Raw genomic sequence first — 23412 nt, 5'->3', positions numbered from 1 at the left:
TATTTTTCTGTTCTTAATTCGCTGTCTCAGTTTTTGTAGGCCTTTGTCAACAGATGGACTGAGTTGATGGGTCCCCTCTCCACTATGATTTTTAGTGGATTTGTTGTATCGGTCTACGATACGTCGGAGTCTATACATATTTATATTTATTGCATATCTTTTACTTTTTATATTTATATATAATTCTTATTTACATTTGCAAATCACATATCGTACCTTTCTTTTCTTTTTTCTTTTTTTATGTATGAGCTACTGCGCGTTGGTCCCCGGAGTGATATTTGATCTCTTTAGACAGTGTTTGAGTGTCGGTTTGGTGTCTGGGATGGGATAGCTTACCTCATGGGCAGGTAGAAGCTGTTTAACCTTGGTTGGTAATCTACTTAGGAGAAGGAAATCTCCGAAATAAAACCTGAGGCCTTGGAAGTTCCAGGTTTTGTCAATTTACATGTCACACCAGCGAAAGTCTTTTGGGCCAATTGGTGGGGGCAGTGCAATGCAAGTTATACCCACTGAAAAAATTTTCATTTGCACAGGTACTTCTTGTACTCCAAATCTTAGTAAAATCATTGAACTAGTTGGTTGGAAGAAACCTAAAACTGCACTTGTAACTTACTCGAAAATGTCCCAAAACAGATTCAGTAAATGGCAAAAAAGGCTTGGGAACGTCAGGGGAACAGGTCTGGCTCGGCAGGTGTCCCAGTGTATCACAGGCTGGACCCGGTCGTCATCCTGCCACTGTGGTTAAACAATCTTCAAGAAAGAAACATCCTTTGAATTTGGGATGTTGGAATGTGCGCACACTTCTTGATGATAATTTCAACAAGAGTCCAGAAAGGCGTACTGCACTTATTGCATGTGAGCTTAAGAAATATTCCCTTGATATAGTTGCGCTCTCTGAAATTCGTCTTTCTGGTGAGGACCAAGTAAATGAACCTACTTGATATATTATCCTTTGGAGAGGCCAACCTAAGGGTGAGCGTAGAGAATCTGGTGTTGGGTTTGCTCTCAAAAATACATTAGTATCCTCCATTGCAGGGCTTCAAAGTTGTATATCTGAACGGATCATGTCATGCCGTATTAAACTGACAAAAAGTAGGTTTCTTATCGTTGTTAGTATTTATGAACCAGCAACGTCCCATTATGATGAAACTGTGGAACAGTTTTATGATGATCTAGCACAATTATTGAGGAAAGTACCAATTTCTGACAAGCTGGTCATATTGGGAGATTTCAATGCCAGAATTGGAAAGGATTATGTTTCATGGCCTGTTTTAAGTCGACGTGGGATTGGAAAATGCAATAACAATGGAGTAGCTCTTTTGACGTTTTGTACTGAGAATAATCTGTTTGTCATCAACACTCTGTTTAAGCAGAAAAATAAATATAAAACCACCTGGATGCACCCAAGGTCTAAGCACTTGCATCTCATAGATTATATTCTGATCAGAAAACGTGATATGAAAGACATTTCTAGCGTTCGTGCCATGAAAGGAGCAGAGAGCTGGACTGACCATCATCTAGTGCGTGGAAAAATAGATGTTTTGATAATGCCTAAAATTCGACAGTCTGGTCCTAAAGTACTCAAAAAGTTAAATGTTGCAAACTTTAAATTATCAAACAACTTGCAAAGATTCCATGATGCTATAGAAAGTATCAATCTTTACCCAAACACTTATCTCAAAATAAAAGTATTTCAGGCTGCAAGTTCGTCAGTGGGATTTAAATCACATAAGTCCAGTGACTGGTTCTCAGACAGATCAGCAGAAATTCATGATCTACTTTTAGAAAAACAAAACTTAGGGAATACACTTCTTTCTCAGTCCTTGAAACCCAACTCAAACGAAGCTTACAGAAAACTGAAAGGGAAAGTGCAGACTGCTCTAAGGAAAATTAAACAGGAATGGTGGAATGATAGGTCAAAAGGGGCACAAGAATCAGTTGTGAGAAATTATACCAGGGGTTTGTACTCTTATGTTAAGGAGGTATATGGCCCAAAATCTTCTTCAATAGCTCCAGTGAGAACAGTAAATGGACATTTGCTTCTGACTGACACCGCTTCTTTTCATAAGCGCTGGGTAGAACATTTTTCTGCACTTTTGAATAGACCATCATCCGCTGACATGAAGACGATTGAAAAAATTGAAAACCGTCCAGTTATAGAAGAGATGGCATTTGAACCAACTCTAAATGACATTTATTTAACTGTGAATAAGTTGAATAACAATAAGTCTACAGGGTCTGATGGAATCTGTGCAGAAGTCTTGAAATATGGGTGTGACAAAATGTTTGAACTCTTAAATATATTAATTTGTCACTGTTGGAGAACTAAGAAAATGCCTCAAGGCTGGATTGATGCTATTTTTGTACCCTTGTATAAATCGGGGCCAAAGTATCTGTTTGGTAATTTTCGTGGATTTAGCTTTTGTCTGTGGTTGGAAATGTACTTGCCCGCATTTTGTTAGATCGTTTAAATACCTTTATAGTTCCAAATATAGTGTTTGAATTTCAGTGTGGTTTTCGTTCCTCCAGGGGCACAGCTGATTGTTTCTTTACTGTCAGACAATTACAAGAAAAGTGCATTGAACAGAATCTTGCTCTATACCATTGCTTTGTTGATTTGAGCAAAGCATTCGATACTGTTAATCGAAATGCTCTGTGATTAATGCTAAGTAAAATATGTTGCCCAGAAAAATTTATAAACATGATCAGGGCTTTGCATCAAGATATGAAAGCTAGAGGTAATTTTGGTGGTAGGTTTTCTGAATCTTTTGCTGTGGAAAATGGAGTAAAGCGAGGAGACCATGATGCACCCATCCTCTTTGCAATATACTTTGCTGTTGTGTTGTCACATGCTTTTCAAAACTCCGAGGAGGGTATTTACATAAAATATCGAACTACAGGGAATCTTTTTAATCGGACCAGACTGAAATTCAAAACGAAGGTTTTTACTTCACTCATTAGGGAACTTTTGTACGCTGACGATTGCGATCTTGTCAGTCATTCTGAAACAGGTCTGCAGTCTCTTGTATCTGCATTTGACTTGGCTTGTAATGATTTTGGTTTGACCATCAACTTGAAAATAAATAACAGTTGTAATGCATCAACCTCCGTCTGGTGTTGTTTGTAACCCCGCTAAAATATTTGTTAAGGGAAAGTTACTTGAGGTTGTCGATTCGTTCGTCAACATTGGAAGCCCTTTTCAAAATGATGGAAATCTTGATACAGAAATACATCTGCGAATTCAAAGGGCAGGACAAGCATTTGGAGGCTTGGAGTCACGCGTTTGATGCCAGTGACGTATAAATAAGAATGCAAATCTGGCTCTTTACAAATCAAGTGTTTACCATCCCTGTTGTATTCCTGTGGAACTTCGACTTGTTATGAAAGGCATTTTAAATTGTTAGAACAATTCCACCACAAATGCCTTCATCACATTTTCAAAATGTTCTTTTACTCCAAACACAGATGTCCTTTGCATCTGCAGGCATCACCTTAATTAAAGCTATGATTTTGAGGAACCAATTGAGATGGTGTGGCCATATTGTTCGAATGGCAGATGAACGCATGCCGAAACAGCGGTTTTATGGTGAGCTTGCAGAGGGGAAACGCTATCGGTGTAAACCTAAAAAAAGGTTTAAAGATAGCATAAGGACTACTATGAAATCACTTAGAATGGTTCCAGAAGATATAGAAACCCTTGCTTTGGATCGAGTTGGATATGGAACAAAGGTGTGAAGTGGAGTGAAAGCATTTGAAGAGGCCAGGATAACGCAAGTAAGACGCAAAAAGATCTAAGGAAGAATCCAACGATCGAAAAGGTGAATGGCAATGACCTTTTTGTGTGCACAGTCTGTGACAGACCATGCCTGTCTTTTGCTGGCTTCAAAATCTCATCTGCGAACGCATGGAAACCGAATCTTCACCAACTATTCTGCCCATATGTCTGTGCACACCTTTGAATGCAGTGTATGCCAGGTTTGAAAATTCAACGGAGGCCTCAAAAGAAATTTTCAAATCCACAAAGAGCAGAATTTAACTGCAGCTCTTGGTGGTCCAAATCGGAGGTGCGATCTATGTGAGTGTTTTTTCAGAACATTGTCTGGTTTAAAAAGCCACATCAGATGCCATGATAGGGATAAGGTGTAAGTAAAGGAGGTGGTCAAACTCTGCATAAAGAGTAGACAGCCACCATGTATGTATGTATGTATGTATACATGGTGTATGTATTTATGCATGTATGCATGATGTGTGTATTTATATATGTATGTAGGGATGGAAGATGTATGTATGTGTGCGTGTGTATGTGTGCGTGTGTATGTGTGCGTGCGTGTGTGCCTGCAGATGTGTGTGTATGCCTTGTATGTATATGTGTATCTATGTATGTACATGCCTTGTATGTATATATGCATCTGTCTGTGCATATATATGTATGTAATGTGAGCTTATGTATGCTTGAGTGCGTGTGTATACGTGGGGTGTGTGTATGGTCGTATGTTTTTGTGTGTTTGTGCGTGTTGTGTGTGTGTGTTCTTATGTGTGCATGTATGTACATGCCGGTACGTATTATCTATTTACCTACCTAATGAACCATTACCTGTTTTATTAATATTAACGCAATGACTCTTCCTAGTCACAAACAAACAGCATCACTGCATATTCCGCAAATACCGACGAAGCATTACGTCAAGAGTATACCTGACTACGGAATGGTGAACAGCATAAATATCGATAATGCAGATTACTTGATAAAACAACTGAAGGACTCAATGTCGATTGCGACGCAGATCCATTTACGAAGTCATTCGACAGTAACAGCAGAAACGGTGACGATAGAAGCAGCAACAGCAATTGTAGCAGCACCAACAGCGTGTCCGACAGTAACAACAGAACCAGCAGCGACATCACCTATAGCGTAAGGACGCATTCACGGAAATAAGTTGGAGCAACGAAGGATCCTTTTAAGCGGCGACTGAATAACAACAGGTTCTCTTTTAAGATCCGAGAGAGGTGTAAATTTACCCCTTTGGTAAACTACCTGTGATAAGAAGAGAGTAATCCATACATGAATTAAACGGAAGTTCCTGGAACAGCGTCGACCATACCTCAACGGGAGCAGACGATGCAAACTTTGCTTGACCCAGAGATCTTCTTAAATTCGGTGCAGGAAATTTATGCTGGAGACATCAAATTCCTCACCTACTGGCAAGGGAATGGAAATAGTATATAATCTGCCCCTTTTCGGACAAAACTGGAATCAGTTACAGGGAGATAACACCATGTTCATAAGAAGGGATATATCTTCGAAAAAATTCGTTTCTGAAAATGTTTCACAACACTAGCTAATCGAGGCTGTATTCCTTCTTCCGTTAGTGGAGAGGTTATGTACCTTCGGCCAGCAGGTTTGCATGGTTGATATTATTACTAGGAGTATTATAGGTGAGAAACCAAAGGTAACTTCCTGACCGGCCGCAGCTTAACCAAAGGCTATATTATACATACACACACATAAACACACACACACACATACACACACACATACACATACACACACACACATATATATATATACATATATTAAGGATACAATCGTTAAAATTATTATATCAGTGGCTATCGTATAAAAAGTGACCGTGTCTGTAAAATTAATTTCTTTTAAATTTATAATTATATGCATGTATATGTTGGTATCTACGAAGTTATTTATCGGTATGTATATGTATTTCTTGTTTATATGTTTATCGATTTATCGCTACTGAAGATTGCAAAGCAATTTCTATAGCAGATAATGAAATCTGAAGACATAGGATTATCCGAAATTCTTAAATCTTCTGGCCCATTACCTCGCATCCGACCTGTGGTTATAAATAGAAAGCTATGTTTTAGAGTGGTATGTAGAATTTTGATTTTTGTTCTTAGCGTATATTCGATGGAGTTTCAGAGCCCTTATTATATATATATATATATATATATATATATATATATATATATGAATAGATAGATAGATAGATAGATAGATAGGCATATCTATATAGTAATATATATATACATATATATGTGTGTGTGAGAGAGAGTGTGCATGTGTATACAAATACACATTTATATGTATATATATATATAAGTGTGTATGCGTGTTTGTATGTAATATAATATGATATTATGTAAATGTATTTGGTTTAATACATACAAAATACAAGGTATAGCAAAATTATTTTATTAATCATATAAAACTGTCAAACTTTAATTGAGCGATGTAATTAACTGACGTAACATTAAATCAAAACCTTTCAAAACAAAGTCAAAGAGAGCAGAATGGGTGTGAAAAAGGTCATTACTCTTCCCTGGAAAGTCCAAATATTCCGTGATCCACTTGGTACTGAAAAATACAATGAAATAAAATATTCACCATTAATTTTGTTAATTTGCATGATATTAAAATTACAAGTAATAATTATTGTATGTATGTTGCTTTTGGTGCATGAAAATACACGAGAATCAATTATGATTTTATTCAACATATTCCCCTCTCAGATTCACACACTTTCTGCAGCGGCCCTTAAGTTTTTTAAGCTCTGTAAAAGAACTCAGAAGTTTAGGACTCCAACAAGGCCTTTCGAGACACCTTTAAAGCTAGGAGCTTTCCAGTACGCCCTCGTAGATGAAATATATATCTCTGTACATGGTCAATAGAACCGACTTCACTGTCTCCCCGACCCAAGCGTATCAAATCATTATTAAACAATATGCTCCCAAATACTCTATACAAAGGAAAAGATGATATAAATACCACTAGAATGCTTGTTGGCCAGAAGCTATACATAATATGAAACCAATAAAATGTTAGATCGTAATACTATTTCGTGTACTTATTATAACTGAAAATGTTGATCATTAACTCGTTTCAATTTGCTGATGGCTAAAATAATGAATATGAAATTAAAATCATTCACACACGGTAGTGTATTAATAATATTCTTAAGGTCAACATTTACTCACTTGCGAACATTTCTAAGCTTTGTCACTAACTCCATTCTCAACCAAATTAGATGATGTTTGCATTTTTAGATTGGTCATATCATAAGCTACATTTCGAGCCAAAGAATTTGAAAATTGTTTCAGGAGAAATAAGTTTGAGTCAAACATGTGAGCTCACAAACGTGAGAATAACGCTTGAAATCGACTTTGAGTCCAAATATTCATTTTTTAATAAGCCTATATTTTATTTCAACTTATATGATAGAGCTCGACGACAGGAATCTATCCATGTTAGTTATACGCAAAAATATTCAGTGGAAAAACTGTACTGAGGTAAAGACCAGGGAAAATGGGAGATTAAAGCCTGAAATCGACTTTGACTCCAAATATTATTCTTCTTTCAAATGGAAACTATATTTAAATTTAACTTTTCTAATAGATCTTGACTACAGGATGCTAATTATATATTTTTAAAAAATCAAGATAAAAATTACTGGGTCCAAATGTGCCGAAAACAGCGATAACGCCTAAAAGCAAATTCAGAACCTAAACATTTTGTTTTTGTGTAAAAATGTTGTTTTTGTTTAGCTCATAAGATAGAACTCATCAAAACGAGTGTCGTGGTGGTAATCTTTTCAAAAAAATATTCAAATTGAAAAGAAGTTATTATATAAGTACGTAAAATTATTTTCAAGTAATATTATTACTTATAATACTGAGACGACGATCTGGCAGAATTGTTAACACGCAGGGTGAAAGCTTCGCTGCATTTCGTCTGTCTCTACATTCTGAGTTCAAATTCCACCAACGTCGTCTTTGCCTTTCATCTTTTCGGTACTCGATAAAATAAGTATCAGCTGAGCACCGAGATCTATGTAATCAAATTCCCTCTCCTCCGGATTCGGATTTGAAGGTCTTCTGCCAAATTTGGAAACCAATATTGCAAAATGTTTGATTTAATACAGTATTTAGGTGTCTTGAAAAGATCTACCTCATATTCATAGAATACACTATATTGTAATAAATATATATTGCAATATCATTCACAAGATGAACATTTACCCACTTCTAGGCTCTGTCACTAATTCATTTTTTTTTTTTACCAAATGTGATGTTGTTTATACATTTTTAGATTGGTTACCTATTAAGCTGCATTTTGAGCTACAAAATTTGAAATTTGGTTCAGTAGAAACAAAAGTTGAGATTTCAATTATGTAAGGTGAAAAAGGGGAGAATAATGCCTGAACTCGAATTCAGGGATAAACACGCGACACAGCATACATACTTTCGTAAATAAACACACACACACACACACACACACACACACACACATGCACATACACATAAGTAACTTTTAAAATGCCCATGAAAGGGAACAAATGTGAGTGTGACGAATAGGTAGCTTTAAGGAGGGAGAGGGTAAGCTGACAACAATTGATGACAAATGGACTCTTTTCTGCTGTCCATCGTAAATAAAGACTCACACACAGACACATGCACATACACACACATACATACATACATACATACATACATACATGCATACATACATACATACATACATACATACATACATACATACATACATACTGCAGAAATATGTTACTGAGGTCTAAAGTTTAATCATTTTCACCTAGTCAGAAAACAGTGTAGAAAGACATGATGAAGTTCTTTTCTACACTGGGGCGCAAGTTAGTTATACTTGGATAGATGCTAACCAGGTAGGGTTGGCGGAGTTTTCCTTTTCCAGAACACTTGTTCTATTCATAGGAATACGTTTGTAAATATTCTGTATTTTGTTGGTTAATTTTTCCCTTGCAACGTTCGTATATACATTCCACCCCATTATCGTGCCTTTGTATTGAGTTATATCACAATAACGGTGTCTGTTCAGCTTAGTACATTACATATTATCTCAAGCTCCCTGCGCTCATATCAGACACAGCGTGCCTCTATTGGACCCATGGTTGGTCATGTAATTAACAGAAAGGGTTGTTTATCTTTTAGCAACGCACCAGCATGAAATTCTGTGGTCCTTGCTAATCTTAGCAAATGCGCACGAAAATAGTGCCAGGCACATCTTCAAATTTTTCCTATGGCTACTGCTAGCTCACATAATATAGTCACCAGTACTTATACTTTGTACCATTATGGTTGTTGTTTCCATTTTCCTAGTTTTGCAGTGTTTATTTATACATATATGGTGTTTCGTTTCCTTTTCTTGCACTTGTATGAATATTTAATTCTTGTTGTAAACATTTATTTTGCCTTGATGTTTATTTTATACACATTGTTTGGTTTATTATCGACTTTCAGTCTGCTGAGGGGTAATGTAGTAAGACATGATGAAACTATTTTTTCAATGAGGCGTGAGTTTGTTGTCCTTGGTTGGCGTTGTAAGGATTCAAGCAACAACTCTAAGGCTAGAACGCGCCTTCAAATAGACATCAACCACGTCTTTTGAAGCTTCTCATTCTATCAGCCTCATCCAGAACATGGAAAGTAGCTTGTTCGCTTTCCTTATTATTACGTTCACAGACTTGCCAGGTTATCCTGGGCATCTTTGATTCTTCGTAACCAATTCTTCACTTGACATTCAAGTGGTTGCTGCAATGAGTTTATATCAATCTATCCGGCTTACGGAATTTAGTCTTTTCAGCAGTAATAGCGTCTATACTATGGAATTTATATCCAGTTCCATCTTTAAGGCATGTAGGTATGTAGTAAGTGAAACCAAATCCATTCTTGTATTCCATTATATTCTCGTCAGACTGAGGTCTAAATTTTAACGTTTATACACAGTAATATCCTTTTTGCACACAATTGTTCAGCATTCTAAAAGAGTGTAAAATGAATTATTGCTTTCTGGTTCTTTTTACAAACAGTTGAATTTCTTCATTATGACATTGTTGAATGATACCCATGTTTGTACAAATGGAATTTGTCTTAGTTATTTGAACGTATATCCTGACCACGTTTGTATTCAGATTTCCAAAGTATTGAATAACTTTCTGAACCGCGTCATATTACTGACTCTCGTATTTTGCTAAAACAAGATTAGAAGATGGCATTTTTTGTATGATATCTGTCTATCACAAAATGAAATCAAAATCATTATACGAGGAGGAATTTTTATTAAACAAAAGAAGGCAAAGCATTACGACGACCAAAGTTGTAAGAACTTCCGAACTTTTGAGAAGATTTTTGTTTGCTTTTAAACATTAATTCAATATTAAGAGTGGCAGAATTTAGATTATTAATTCCTACGGTAAATTATCAAGGCTTTTGCTTTCAGACAGAATGATTGGATTTGCAGAGTAACAGGGTTCAGATTTTCTATTTTCAGGCAAGTTGACAAGAACTGTAACTGAATTGCTGGCTTTGTTTTTATTTGGCATCAATTTCGACGAACAAACTAACTTTCTCCTAACAAGGGCAGGTAGCACCTCCTGCCTTACACTGAATGCATTGGCTATTTTTGCATTTTTTAAAATTTTATATTAGCTATGGCTTTGATCATATTCTATTCTTACCATATAGTTGATATATTCTTATACCTCTTCTTGCTAGATCTTCTTACTATATATAGATATGGCACATTTATTTCTTGATTACATAATAAAATTATTATTACATCAAATATTCACTATTATATAGAAAAATATTTTTTATAATGAATTTTTGCACTTTCTCTCTTGGCGCGTTCGTTTTATGCACGTTGTTTTCTATATAAAAATTTTATATACAGTGAAGATATGAAGTCTAATAACTTTCACAATTATAATTACATTCTTCATTCATAAAATTCTTATTTTAATTCAATCATTAACAATGAAATATAATTCAAAATTTTTTTACAAATGAATATTAGTTTTATTGCATTCCCTGGCTAAAAAAAGGATTACAATGAAAAATACGAGCGCATGGATATTAATATTCTTAATTTATTACACCTGAAAAAGTACAGAACAAGATTTCTATAGTAGAATTTGCCAAATTCGTCACCTCTGAAGGAAAGTAAAAAGTACTTAAAATGAATATGACTGTATGTCAACAGAAACTGAAAGAGGGGTAAATGAAAAAATTACCTGGACAAGGACGTTCCCTTAATTGAAAGAAAAAATCTGACCAAAAGCCGCATGTATTGTACATAGAAATCTCTTTCGTCTCCATGTTTGGTTCCTTGTCAATCACAAGATATTTCTGGTTTTCGGGTGTGAATTTTGGCCATGGTTCACTGGAGCAACTAGAACAATCTCCATTGTTAGGATTACTAGAGAAAAGAAAAAAAGTAGTATTTTAGGCAATGAATATAGATGTATTGTTAGAATATACCGTCAGACAAGATTTCGTGCTGTAAATCCCTAGGGGCCTTTATATTGTGAGTTCAAAGTTTTGCCAAAGTTACCTTTGCCTGTCATTCTCTCTGGATCGGCAATAGAAAGTACAATTTGAACGACAGGGTTTCATAGTGCGATTTAACTGCTAATTACACTGCTATAGGGGTCGGATAGATGGCCACTGGAGAGAATTGGAGAAATTTGTTGTTCTAAATGTAGCTGAAGTGTGAATTCTGTTGCTTTAAGTTGTCCACCGTCTAGTTTTACTCCCAGAAATCATTTACAAAAAATTGTTAACCAAGAAGGGCTGCAGGGAAAAATAAGTGTCAGTGTGTGTCTCAATATATTTATTTTTTCAAATAAAAGTATCATCATTGTTATCATTATGTTTGTAGAGGCCACAGCCCATAGAGAACTAGCCCATGGATTTAAGAAAGCTCTGAAGGAGACCAAACTCAACATTAAGATTGTTAAAAAGCCATGGAACTCCGTCAGATCACAGCTATGTAGGACATACCTCTTTGAGAATACTATATGCACCAATGATAACAGCATGGTACGTAGAATTAACCCTGACATTAACTGCAGAACTAGAAATGTAGTTTACAGCATAAGATGCATAAAAGGTGCTTCTAAAGACATAGACATGAAATACATAGGGGAGACATGTAGGAGCATTGCGGAACGATAAATGAATATTTGAGACAATACGACAACAAAGAACACTCCTCCATATTCTACCAACATGCAAAGGACCAACATGGAGGCAAACTGGGTCTACTTGACATCCGCATCTTATGCAAGCACTCAAAGGACCCAACACTCAGATAAATACAGGAGTACGTCCTCATAAATGAAGCCAATACTAAATAGGAAATATACGTAGTAGATATCATACCCCCATACCCACAGTTTATACAGGTTGAGTAGAATACTTAGTGGGCTGTCATGTAGATAGATGTATGTATGTGTGTATGTGGGTGTATGTCTATACGTATATGTGTATATATATATATATATATATGCACATGTATGTAAGCATATGGATATGAAAGTAAACAGACAGACATATAGACGGATAGGTACATAGGTTATATGAACAAACAAGCACACATACGCAGATGAAGACTGAAACACATGACCATATACACACACACCTTTTACTTCACACAAGGAGCAGTGTTTTATCGTTCTCACATGTTAAACGTCCCCGGCGTTATCTTCTGTTAAACGTTCCCGGTGTTATCTTCTTCTTCTTCTTCTTCTTCTTCTTCTTCTTCTTCTTCTTCTTCTTCTTCTTCTTCTTCTTCTTCTTCTTCTTCTTCTTCTTCTTCTTCTTCTTCTTCTTCTCCTTCCTCTTCTTCATTATTATCATTATTATTATTATTGTTATTGTTATTATTATTATTATTATTATCATCATTATTATTATTATTATTATTATTATTATTATCATTATTATTGCGTAGGATGTGTGCAGTGCCTAGTAGTTCAATTTTCTGTATGTTATATATATTTGTAAGTCCTGGTGTTTTTGTTATGTATTTGTCTGAATATTTTTTTAAATTATACCTAAGGTGCCTACTATGATAGGAATTGTTTCTGTTTTTAGATTCCACATTCGAGTTACCTCTATTTCCAAGTCTTTGTATTTTTAAAGTTCCTCCATTTCTTTTAGGGAAACGTTGTCATCTGCTGGTATTGATACATCAATTAGAAAGCATTTTTTTCCTTCATGATCTTTGACAACTATATCTGGTCTATTGGCCTTAATTTCTCTATCTGTGTGTATTCGCATATTCTAGAGTATGGTTGCTTTCTCGCTTTCTGAGACCTTTTCTGGCGTGTGTTTATACCATCTTTTTTCTGTTGTTATTCCATAGTGTTGGCATAGCTTCCAGTGTATATAGGTCCCAGCTCTGTCGTGTCTGTGAATATATTCCTTCTTAGCCAGGATTGGGCAGCCAGAGATAATATGATTTATTGTTTCTTGTCCATCGCCACATATTCTGCAATTACTTGCTGAGCTTCTCAATTATTGCTGGGATTTTTCTCTGTCTATTTCTTTTGTATTTAGTTTAGCCCAGTATTTACCATGTAGGGGTTTTTCTTGTCACCGTTTTATCATGGTCCGTTGCTGTTATTATTATTATTATTGTTGTTGTTGTTGTTGTTGTTGTTGTTGTTGTTGTTGTTGAGTGAGAGAGCAGTGTATGCCATTAAACTGACACTGGTGTAAAATATACGAATCCCAATATACCCATCATGTCTACCTGTCTGATAAGGTTACACCAGGCACATACATCACAACTATATGTGCGTCACATGGTGATCTCACATCAAGATTAACAGCGCATAACCTTGCAGGTGGGACCCAGTTAAAATTTTCTTCATGTCGAGTAGTCCATTCCGTTCAAAAAGTCCCCAAATAAAGGTTGTTTAAGGATGTTGAACGAAACACTCGTGTTTTCAGAGCTGAATTATTCAAACCCTCTCAATACATGACAATGATACTCTCCCAATTTGTGTTTATGGTAAAGTCTATCAAACCAGCATTACAATTGTAGTATTTCTATAGTAGTATTAAATTGTATTGATTTAAGAAGTGTGTAGATTAGTAAATTTCATCGATCAGGAGAGTCCTGACAATCCATCGAAGTTAAGTATTCGATTGAAAACGATAAAAATAATTGCCATTATTAAATAAGTAGGAAAATATGACTGACAGAAACCCTTCAAGGCACTACCTGATATAGATTACAGTAAGATGGTTGAAAGCAGAAAAGAATAAGGGAAAAGTAATCACTCAGTGTGATACTTTATTACAATGTAACTAGGAGAAAATAAGGAACCTCCCTGCTGTCTCTCATCCTGATAATCTGAAATGGTATCCAAAACATGGTTATGAGTGTTACACCTTTCTTTTCTGCTACTTCTTTATTATCTCGCTGTCATGTTTCTTTCTTTCGGTTCTTATTCCCTGGTATCTTTCTTCATAAATCTAACTCACACTTCTTTCCTTCCAAACACCAAATAATCTGCTCAACTCTTTTACCAACAGCCACGATATTTTTCATATGTAAACATTGCTTTTCTGTAACATTGCCTAATGTATGCGTATAAGGTAATTTTATGGAGTAACATATTCACTTGTGTGTGTGTGTGTGTGTATGTGTGAGTGTGTGTGTGTGTGTGTATGTGTGTGTGTGTGTGTGTGTGCGTGCGTGTGTGTGTGTGCGTGTGTGTGTGTATAACATATAAGGATAAAAAGTATTTAAGAATTTATCAAGCAGCCAGCGTGAAAAACCAGTGTAGGAAAAGATTTATACAAAGTATATAATTTATCCTTTAAATATAAACACATTAATTATAGTAATAGCCCTTAATATAATTGATGCATCTAGAATTAAAGGACGAATTATGTACTTCGTATAAATTTTTTCCTAAATTGGGTTTCACGCTGGCAATTTCATCAATTCTTTTATAGATTTTATTATTATATTCTATTTTGAAAATTAAGCCGGAATATATTCAGTCCGGAATTATTCCGACGATACACGTGCAACCGAGATATAACTTGAGAAGCCCACCTTTCACATGGATTTATAAGTGTGAACATTTGTATATTCTATGTTGGATACGTTTGCTGTTAGCTTGGTATGTGTAAAGGTTCATATTTATAGGTTCTAGTTATGTTGTACTGAAGACCGGAAAGCGTAATTATACACGCTAACCATGAAATCATTAATGGAATGCGCCTAAATGTGTTTCTAAAAGGTAACCTTCCATGTTGCATTCCCTCGCTTTCGGTACCATGAATATTTCCTAAAGTATTCTGACTTTAGTGTCCCATTACAGCGTGAGGCGTTTACTTATAGTAATAGCCCTTAATATAATTAATGTATATATATATATATGACGGGCTCCTTTCGGTTTCTGTCCATTAATTGCACTAACAAGGCTTTGGTTGGCCTGGGATTGTAGAGCTGAGGCTATAACGCTATGGCTGGAAAGTAAACATCTTACCTCATATCCAAGTTTGTACCCATGTATATGTGTAAGTGTGTGTAAGTTTGTGTGTGTGTGTGTGTGTGTGTGTGTGTGTGTGTGTGTGTGTGTGTGTGTGTGTGTGTGTGTAAAAGCTAGAATAGAAAAAGCCCAACAAAAAAACAAAATGTCAAATAAAAATTAATCTTACCCTGATTTGGAAAAGTTTGCAAAATAACTTGACATCATTTCTGATACGTATTTGTCGTCTGATGAATAATTTTTGGCAAATATTTCTTGCGAAAACACGTAAGAAATATCGCTCGAGTGTTGTACACCCTTCCATTTTGCCCAGGGCGCAGAATTTGACAGAAACTCAAAAGAATACATATAAACGTTGGAATGGGTACTGAAAGCCCGGGAAAAGTTAATACCAGGGCATTTAAACATGATATCTCCAGCTACCTGGTCTAATATGTATGCGTATTTTTTAGTTTCAGAAGTGTAAACATGTGAACCATAAACATAAAAGATGGAATCAAACTGCACAGGACGTAATTTTGCTCCCATCAACGTTTTCATTAATTCATGTGCGATAGATATGTTTATCGGAGCAGTTCCATTTACAGTGAAATATTTCGGGAAACTCATTGAAAGCATGAAAGTTCCTTCGTTTTTAACAAATCCAAGTAACACATCTTTTTTAATTGTTTTATTTTGTAGAACTTCGTTTGGACTCTTCTGTAAGAAATAGTTATCGATAATGGGGGAAAAGGGAATTCCGTTCAATTCGTTAAAATTTTGAAATTGTCCCACTGTTATTTTTTTAGCATTGGCTTTTAGAAAGCAATCTAACATCAGCTTATCGTTCTCAGTTGGACATTGCAGGTAAGCAGCCATTTCTTTTGCTGTATCAATATTTTCCTTTTTTGACTTAATTCCCAACTCTGTGTTAGCTGTCCCACTCATCATAATAGCATTCCTGAAAAGATTCCGAGACATTGGTGAAATAACATGCATACCAATAGATATTGCACCGGCACTTTGTCCAAATAGTGTCAGTTTATCAGGGTCTCCACCGAATGATGCAATATTATCGTGAATCCACTTTATAGCGAGGTTTTGATCAAGCAGTCCCATATTACCCGGAGCACGCTCGTCATCTAAGGAAAGGAAACCAAAGGGCCCTAATCTGTAATTAAGTGATGCAACGATAATATTTTGACTAACAGCTAACCATCGTCCATCAAATACATCCTTCGCGCTTGATCCAGAAATAAATCCACCTCCGTATATCCAAATCATCGTGGTTAAATTTGAATGAAACTTCCGTGCTTCTGTTGGAGCCCAAATGTTTAAATAAAGACAGTCTTCACTTAAATTATTTTTCCACGAATCTGCATCTGCAGCATCATTAGATTCTATAAATTGTTCACATGATGAACCATATTTCTTCGTTTCTTTTATACCACTCCACTTTTCAATTGTTTCAGGTCTTCTAAATCTTAGATTACCAACGGGAGGTTTAGCAAATGGTATTCCAAGAAAGACATCAAGATCAAAATTCTGAACTGAAATTGTTGATCCGTTAATCTTTCCAGTGGTAGTATCAATTACCGGGTCTTCTGCATGGACGTAAGTTATTAACAAAGAGATTATGAATATATATTTCAGTTCTTCCATGATATGAATGGCTCAACTATTCACGAAATTCTGAAAGCATAAAGCAAAAGAATCATATTGAAATAACGTTTTTGAATGAGTCTTTGAATGACATTATATCTGAGTCGAACAATTTATACGTGTGTAAACTTATAACTATCTATCTATCTATCTATCTATCTATCTATCTATCTATCTATCTATCTATCTATCTATCTATATCTTTATCAATCTATGTATCTATCTTTATGTATGATTGTGTGTTTGCTTCTATGTGCTTACATATCATATCTTTTAATCCTGGATATTAGCGAGGAGTCGACGATCACCCCCACACATACATACATACATACATACAGACAGACAGACAGACACATGCACATACATATATACACACACACACACACACACACACACACACACATATATATATATATATATATACGAGCAAATATATATATATATACATGCATACACACATACATACATACATACGTACGTACGTACATGCATACATACATACATACATACATACATACATACATACATACATACATGCTTCGATGGACATTTTTAAGGACGCTTACTGGTAATCGACCATATATGTAAACGAGATTTGTTGCGCATGATATACAGGAAATAATGAATAAACATTCAACGGTATTACGAATTGCCGCCTGAATATGGCGTCCTTACTAGACGCTGCTGCGATGTTTTTCATCTCCTTACGATGTATATTGTTTTTAAATATGGCACGTCTATAAGAGATGTTATATCAGGATGAAAGGGCACAATAAATCACCTTTCAAACTGAGTATTTAAATTAAGTATGATACATAGATTACTATTTTAATCCAATACTATTATCTTTGCATATAACGTATTTCATTCAGCCGACGTTCTAAATATTCTGCCAGTTTGTCGCCTTATATTGATCATATATTTATCCGTTGTATGCGATGTAAACATTATTGGATTAAAACAACCATAAATGTTCACTGATATTTAAGTTAGATTCCCTTCGGCCATGAATGACCAAGAAAATTCCCCTCCGAGGCACAAGTCCGAGCAGGGTCGCTCACGGAAGACCAGCAATCCCCCATGCAGACCAGCTTCCCCTCTCCATGCCACCAATGTTACCCAAGGGAAAAGCAAAAGCCTACACAGCTTGGCACCAGGGATTTCGTAATACATTTCTACAGCTGAGTGATCTGTAACAACGTGAAATAAAGTGTCTTGCTCAAGAATGTAACACACATCTCGTCCCGGGAATCGAACGCACTACCATTGTGAGCTTGATATTCTAGCCATTGAACTATGCGCCTTCACAAAATATGCTTCAGGTAATATACACACCCGTAAAAATGACATTCGCTGAATTTTGTCATGGAGAAAATTTCTCGCGCAAAACAAATAGATAAACACCGATCAGTTAGAAGAGGCCCTCGTACCCCTAACCAGACGGATGGATGTATTGTGGAGTAGTTATCTCCTCATCAGTATCAGATGCTGTAAGAAGGACGTTGTGAACTGATAGGATATAAAATTCTATTATACCCACGTCATCGTTGTGTGATTGGTTACATTAATTAGTGATGTGCATAAATATATACTAATATTAATTTGCTTGAGGCATATTCAAGGTCGTAAGAAACTCATTCGAATTGTCTTAATGTATTTGAACCCATTTCTCGACAGACAGAAATTTTCTCTGAGACAAAATACAGTAACTCACTTTCTTACGTGTTCGAATATGACTCAAGCATATTTGAACTAGTAACATCCAAGTATTTAAATTATTTACATTTGACGGATATTTGTCCTCATCTTGTTTGTTGTTAACACAACGTTTCAGCTGATATACCCTGCAGCCTTCATCAGGTGTCTTGGGGAAATTTCGAACCTAGGTTCTCATTCCTAAGGTATTTTTCGATATTATTATTATTATTATTGCCTTTGCACAGCTTCTAACGCTGGAGATGTATTACAGTGTCAGCTGTTCACTACCAGTGAACTAAGGTAATACCTCTTAGTTTTCGAGCACCTTCCGGAGTATTCGAGCGGTTCCAAGCAGTGCTGTTTTCTGCAAGCGCTCCTCCCTTATTGCAGCCCCTATTTGTTCCACGTACTTCTCGAGATTTGTGCTCACTGTACCCAGGGCTCCGACAATTATTGGTACTACTGCTACCTTTTTCATCGACCACTGCTAAATTTCCCAAGCTAACCTGTCATATCTCTCGACTTTTCTTTCTTCCTTATCGCATACCTTGTTGTCAGCTGGGCATGCTATATCTATGACCCAGCATAATTTGTTTTCTTTCTCAATCATGACTGTGTCAGGCTTCCTATTCTCCATCTCATGGTCGCATTAAATCATAAAATCCCATAGGATCTTTGCCTTTCCATTTTCGACGATGCCTTCAGGTTTGTAGTCGTACCAATTTTTTGGCTCTGTCAAGTCCATACTTGTTGCAAAGTGTCCAATGATAGACAGGATGGTATGAAGCTATCTTCAGCCGCAAATATATTCTTTCCCAAGATTATATCACAAAGAAGAAATCACCAAGAAAAAAGAAAAAGAAAAAGTTATTTTATTTTATTTCTTTTAGTTTTCTATTCTATTTATTTATCCAATTTCCTTGTGTTTTCTTTTACCACTTTTCTCCAACTCTTCTAAACCTTTTATATGCATTTTACTTTATTATCCGTATTTTTTTCTTTTTTTTTATTACACCCCCCCCCCGATTTGACTTCTATTATTTTTGTATTAATATTTGTGTATTTTATATTGTTTTCTTTGTATTTTATATTGTTTTAACCTCCAACTGCATATCTGGGTACATGACGTTGCAAAAAACATGGACAAAATGATAAACAAGGTACAAAGAACACACAGGACACATAGAGAACATATCCTTCATCAGCTGCCACCATTATAACACTGGCGTTTCGAAGATTTAGGGCAGGACGCATCGTTAAAATGGCTCTTCCCACGGACACAAATTAAATTTGTTCCATGGCGGATAGTGGCGGACGGAAAACTAGACAGGAAAACGTGTACATTTACATATATATACATATATATATATATATATACATATGTATATATGTAAATATACACATAATTCATATATATATATATATATATATATATATATAAACACACACTCACACACACGCATATATATATATATATATATATATATGTATAAAGGTCTTGTAATTCTCCCATGCTTATGAATTTGTGTTGCAAGATTTCTGATGCGAAACTGTATGTTGAAACAGATACTGTTATACTTTGGGTCGGACATTTCTTTTTCCGAATGAACACACGGACTATATGTTCGTTCTTCACACTTTTCTTACTGATCTTATCTTATGTCCATTGTCTGGAAATCGTTCGTCACACATCTCTGACCTCTTCAGCGACACTTTCCACCTACACCGCTTTGTGCATTTTGTCCTTCTATGATGTATTTCCTTATTTGCGGCTGCATCTGTAATTATGTGTGTGTGTGTGTGTGTGTTCATGTGCGTTTCTGTGTGTATGTCTGTGTGTGTGCATGTGCGTACGCGTATCTATGTGTTTCAGATGTATGCTTGAACCTTACCCTCAATCTTGTTCTTATATTCCTCTGTGTTTGCGTGTTCGTTCACGCCGCTGGCATCGTGGCTGCTGCTGCTGCAGTTGCTGTTGTTGTTTGTGTTGTTATTGCAGCCGTTAGTAAAGTTACTGCATGTGTATAGGTTTGCTTACTATGCTGTTTATATCCGTGCTCTTTACATTATTTTTGTTTGTTTACCCACGCATCTCTATCAACAAAAAATATCAGAGGGTCATAGTTGATGTTACCTCTGGCAAAGAACTAGCCAACCTTTTCAGAGTCAGAAAAGCATTAGATAAGGTAAATCTACGGATTGAACTAGTAGAAAGGTCTGGATCCTCCATAAAATACATGATCTGTAGAACTTATCCCTGCGATAGGTCTCCATGTACGAAGAACAATTGTATAGTATGCAGGATGAACCCACAGGTTAATTGTAAGATTAAGAAAATAGACTATAGCATACGATGTACTGAAGAACAGTGCAGAAACAAGACAACTTACATTGGGGAGACAGCAAGCAGCATAGGGGAGCGAATGGGCATAAACTGGCGGGAGCCCAAAGAGAAGAAAATCTCGTTAGTGCTCTACCAATATGCTCCAGTGAAACATAGAGGCTCGGTTAATAATTTAGAGGTTACGGTATTATCAACGCATAGAACTGACATGACACTTAGAAAGATTACAGAGGCTGCAGTCATAGTAATAGACAGACCGAGCCTGAATAGAAAATACAAAAGGAACAATGATACCTACCACCACCATATCATGCAACACGACAACTCAAGGCAGAAGGGGGTAAAACAGATACAAACAGTGTAATACACACACAAAAAGACATGCAAATAGTTATGATAAACATAAGAAACAGAGATACATAGGTAAACAAACAAAAAAAATTATGTAAAGAGTACAGATACACACAGCATAGTAAGCAAGTTCATATACACACAGAAACACACATACAGTAAAATCACTAACGGCCACAACAACAACTACAACAACAAAAACCACGATGGCAGCGGCGTGAACGAACACACAGACACAGAGGGATACAAGAACAAGATCGAGGGTAAGGGTTAGTATACATGTGAATCACATAGATACGCGTACGCACGCACACGCATGTACACACGCGTACATACACACGCACACGCACAAACACACACAGAGACGCACAGAAACACACGCATACATATACATAGTTAGAGATGCAAACCGCATGCGCAAATAAGGAAACACATCATAGAAGGACAGACTGGAACTAAGCGGAGGAGGAGGAAAGTGTTGCTGAAGAAGTCACAGATGTGTGAGGAAAGATTTCCGAGCAATGAAGATAAGATAAAATAAGAACAGTAATGAACGAGTGAAGAACGAATATATAGTTCATGTGTCTATTGTAATATTTCGGGACGGTGATGCTTTTGTTTTGCCAAATACACACATGAACTATATAACTGCATCAAGAGCTGCAGTTAAGTTCTGATCTTTTGTTGATCTTAAAATGTCTTTTGAGGCCTCCGTTAGATTTTCAGACCATCTGGCATACATTGCATTGAAAGGTGTACGCAGACAGAAATATATATATATATATATATATATATATATATATATATATATATATATATATATATATATATATATATATATATATATATATATTTCAATTTTTTTTCTCCGTGTTTTTCTCCTTGTCTCCGTATTCTTTCTGTTGAAGAGCGTAGCTCGAAACGTCAAAGACTTTCCGTATTCCCGAGCGTCATACTAATATATACTTTTGTTATTTACACCACCTGTCCTCGTCTGTTGTTATTTTTTGTATATTCTCCCATATATATATATATATATATATATATATATATATATATATATATATATATATATATATATATACAAAGAGAGAGAGAGAAAGATAGAAAGGAAGACGTACATACATAATTTATTATAAATGCACATATATTCATGCACCAACTTATACTCATATATTTGGGAAATAGCAAAGAGACCAGTACTCCCTATGGTATGTATGTAACGTATATTTGTGTGCCTAAAGAGGAAGATTGAGCTAGAGAAATTAAATATGTAGAAAAATAAATACCTTGGTCTATCTATCGCATTGATTCATTCACGTCTGCCAGTGCTGTATAAACTGCTTCAACTGTCACAACAAATACCAATATACGTGTATATATATGTTTATATCTATATATGTGTGTGTGTGTGTGTGTGTGTGTGTGTTTATATATATATATATATATATATATAAAGTACCTGTGTGTGTGACACTACGTATATGTGTATGCGTTTATTTTCTGTGGGTGACACTATATATGTGTATGCTTTTATTTGTTTCGTGTGTGGACGTGTATGTGAACTTGTATGAGGAAGTGAGTGCATACGTGAGAGGGGCGAAAGAGATAGAGAGAGGCATGTAATTAAAGAGAGAAAGAGAGGGTGAGATAGAGTGACAGATAGACAAAATGTCAGTGCAAAAGAGAAAGAGAATATTTGAATATTGTAATACAGGTTTGTTACTTAGTAGTTATATCATTACTTATCTATTCTCAACATAATACTACGGTTAACCAATAGAAAACAAGATCTGCCACATAATTGTGACGCTACAAAGTGATTTAACAACATAAATATTTAATTTCTTTATCTCTACTTCTTTTAAAAATCATTTTCTTCCATTTAGCTGTATTGTCTTTTTTTGCGTTACAATGAATTTTATATAATATTTTATATACATTTAAATACATGCAAATATATGTGTGTATATACATATATACACATATATACATAAATATGTAAATACACATATATACATACATATACATACATAC

At 35.6% G+C, this 23412-nt stretch overlaps 1 protein-coding gene across 1 annotated transcript; it reads right to left on the bottom strand.

Annotated features, from left to right (window-relative positions):
- Positions 1-6195: 6195 nt before the first annotated feature.
- Positions 6196-22729, bottom strand: LOC106867085 (cholinesterase). The gene is made up of 4 exons (XM_089357257.1): positions 22665-22729; positions 15511-17012; positions 11061-11245; positions 6196-6373 (listed from the first exon to the last, which is right to left on the bottom strand). Exons 2-4 carry the CDS (start codon positions 16980-16982, stop codon positions 6285-6287), a joined length of 1746 nt encoding a protein of 581 aa, XP_089213383.1. The 5' UTR covers positions 16983-17012; positions 22665-22729; the 3' UTR covers positions 6196-6284.
- Positions 22730-23412: the final 683 nt, after the last annotated feature.

This window comes from Octopus bimaculoides, chromosome 9 (genome assembly GCF_046866305.1).
Source record: "Octopus bimaculoides isolate indiv1 chromosome 9, ASM4686630v1, whole genome shotgun sequence".
In the NCBI taxonomy this organism is placed as follows: Eukaryota; Metazoa; Mollusca; class Cephalopoda; order Octopoda; family Octopodidae; genus Octopus; species Octopus bimaculoides.
Note: the sequence above shows the minus strand (reverse complement) of the source record. Positions and strands in the feature narration are given on the sequence as shown.

Excerpts from the sequence above, each read along its gene's own strand:
- LOC106867085 (XM_089357257.1), bottom strand. The coding sequence starts at position 16,982 with ATGGAAGAACTGAAATATATATTCATAATCTCTTTGTTAATAACTTAC. Across the intron at positions 11,246-15,510 it reads GCAAACTTTTCCAAATCAGG|TAATCCTAACAATGGAGATT; the intron begins GTAAGATTAATT and ends TCTTTTCTCTAG. Across the intron at positions 6,374-11,060 it reads AAGGGAACGTCCTTGTCCAG|TACCAAGTGGATCACGGAAT; the intron begins GTAATTTTTTCA and ends TGTATTTTTCAG.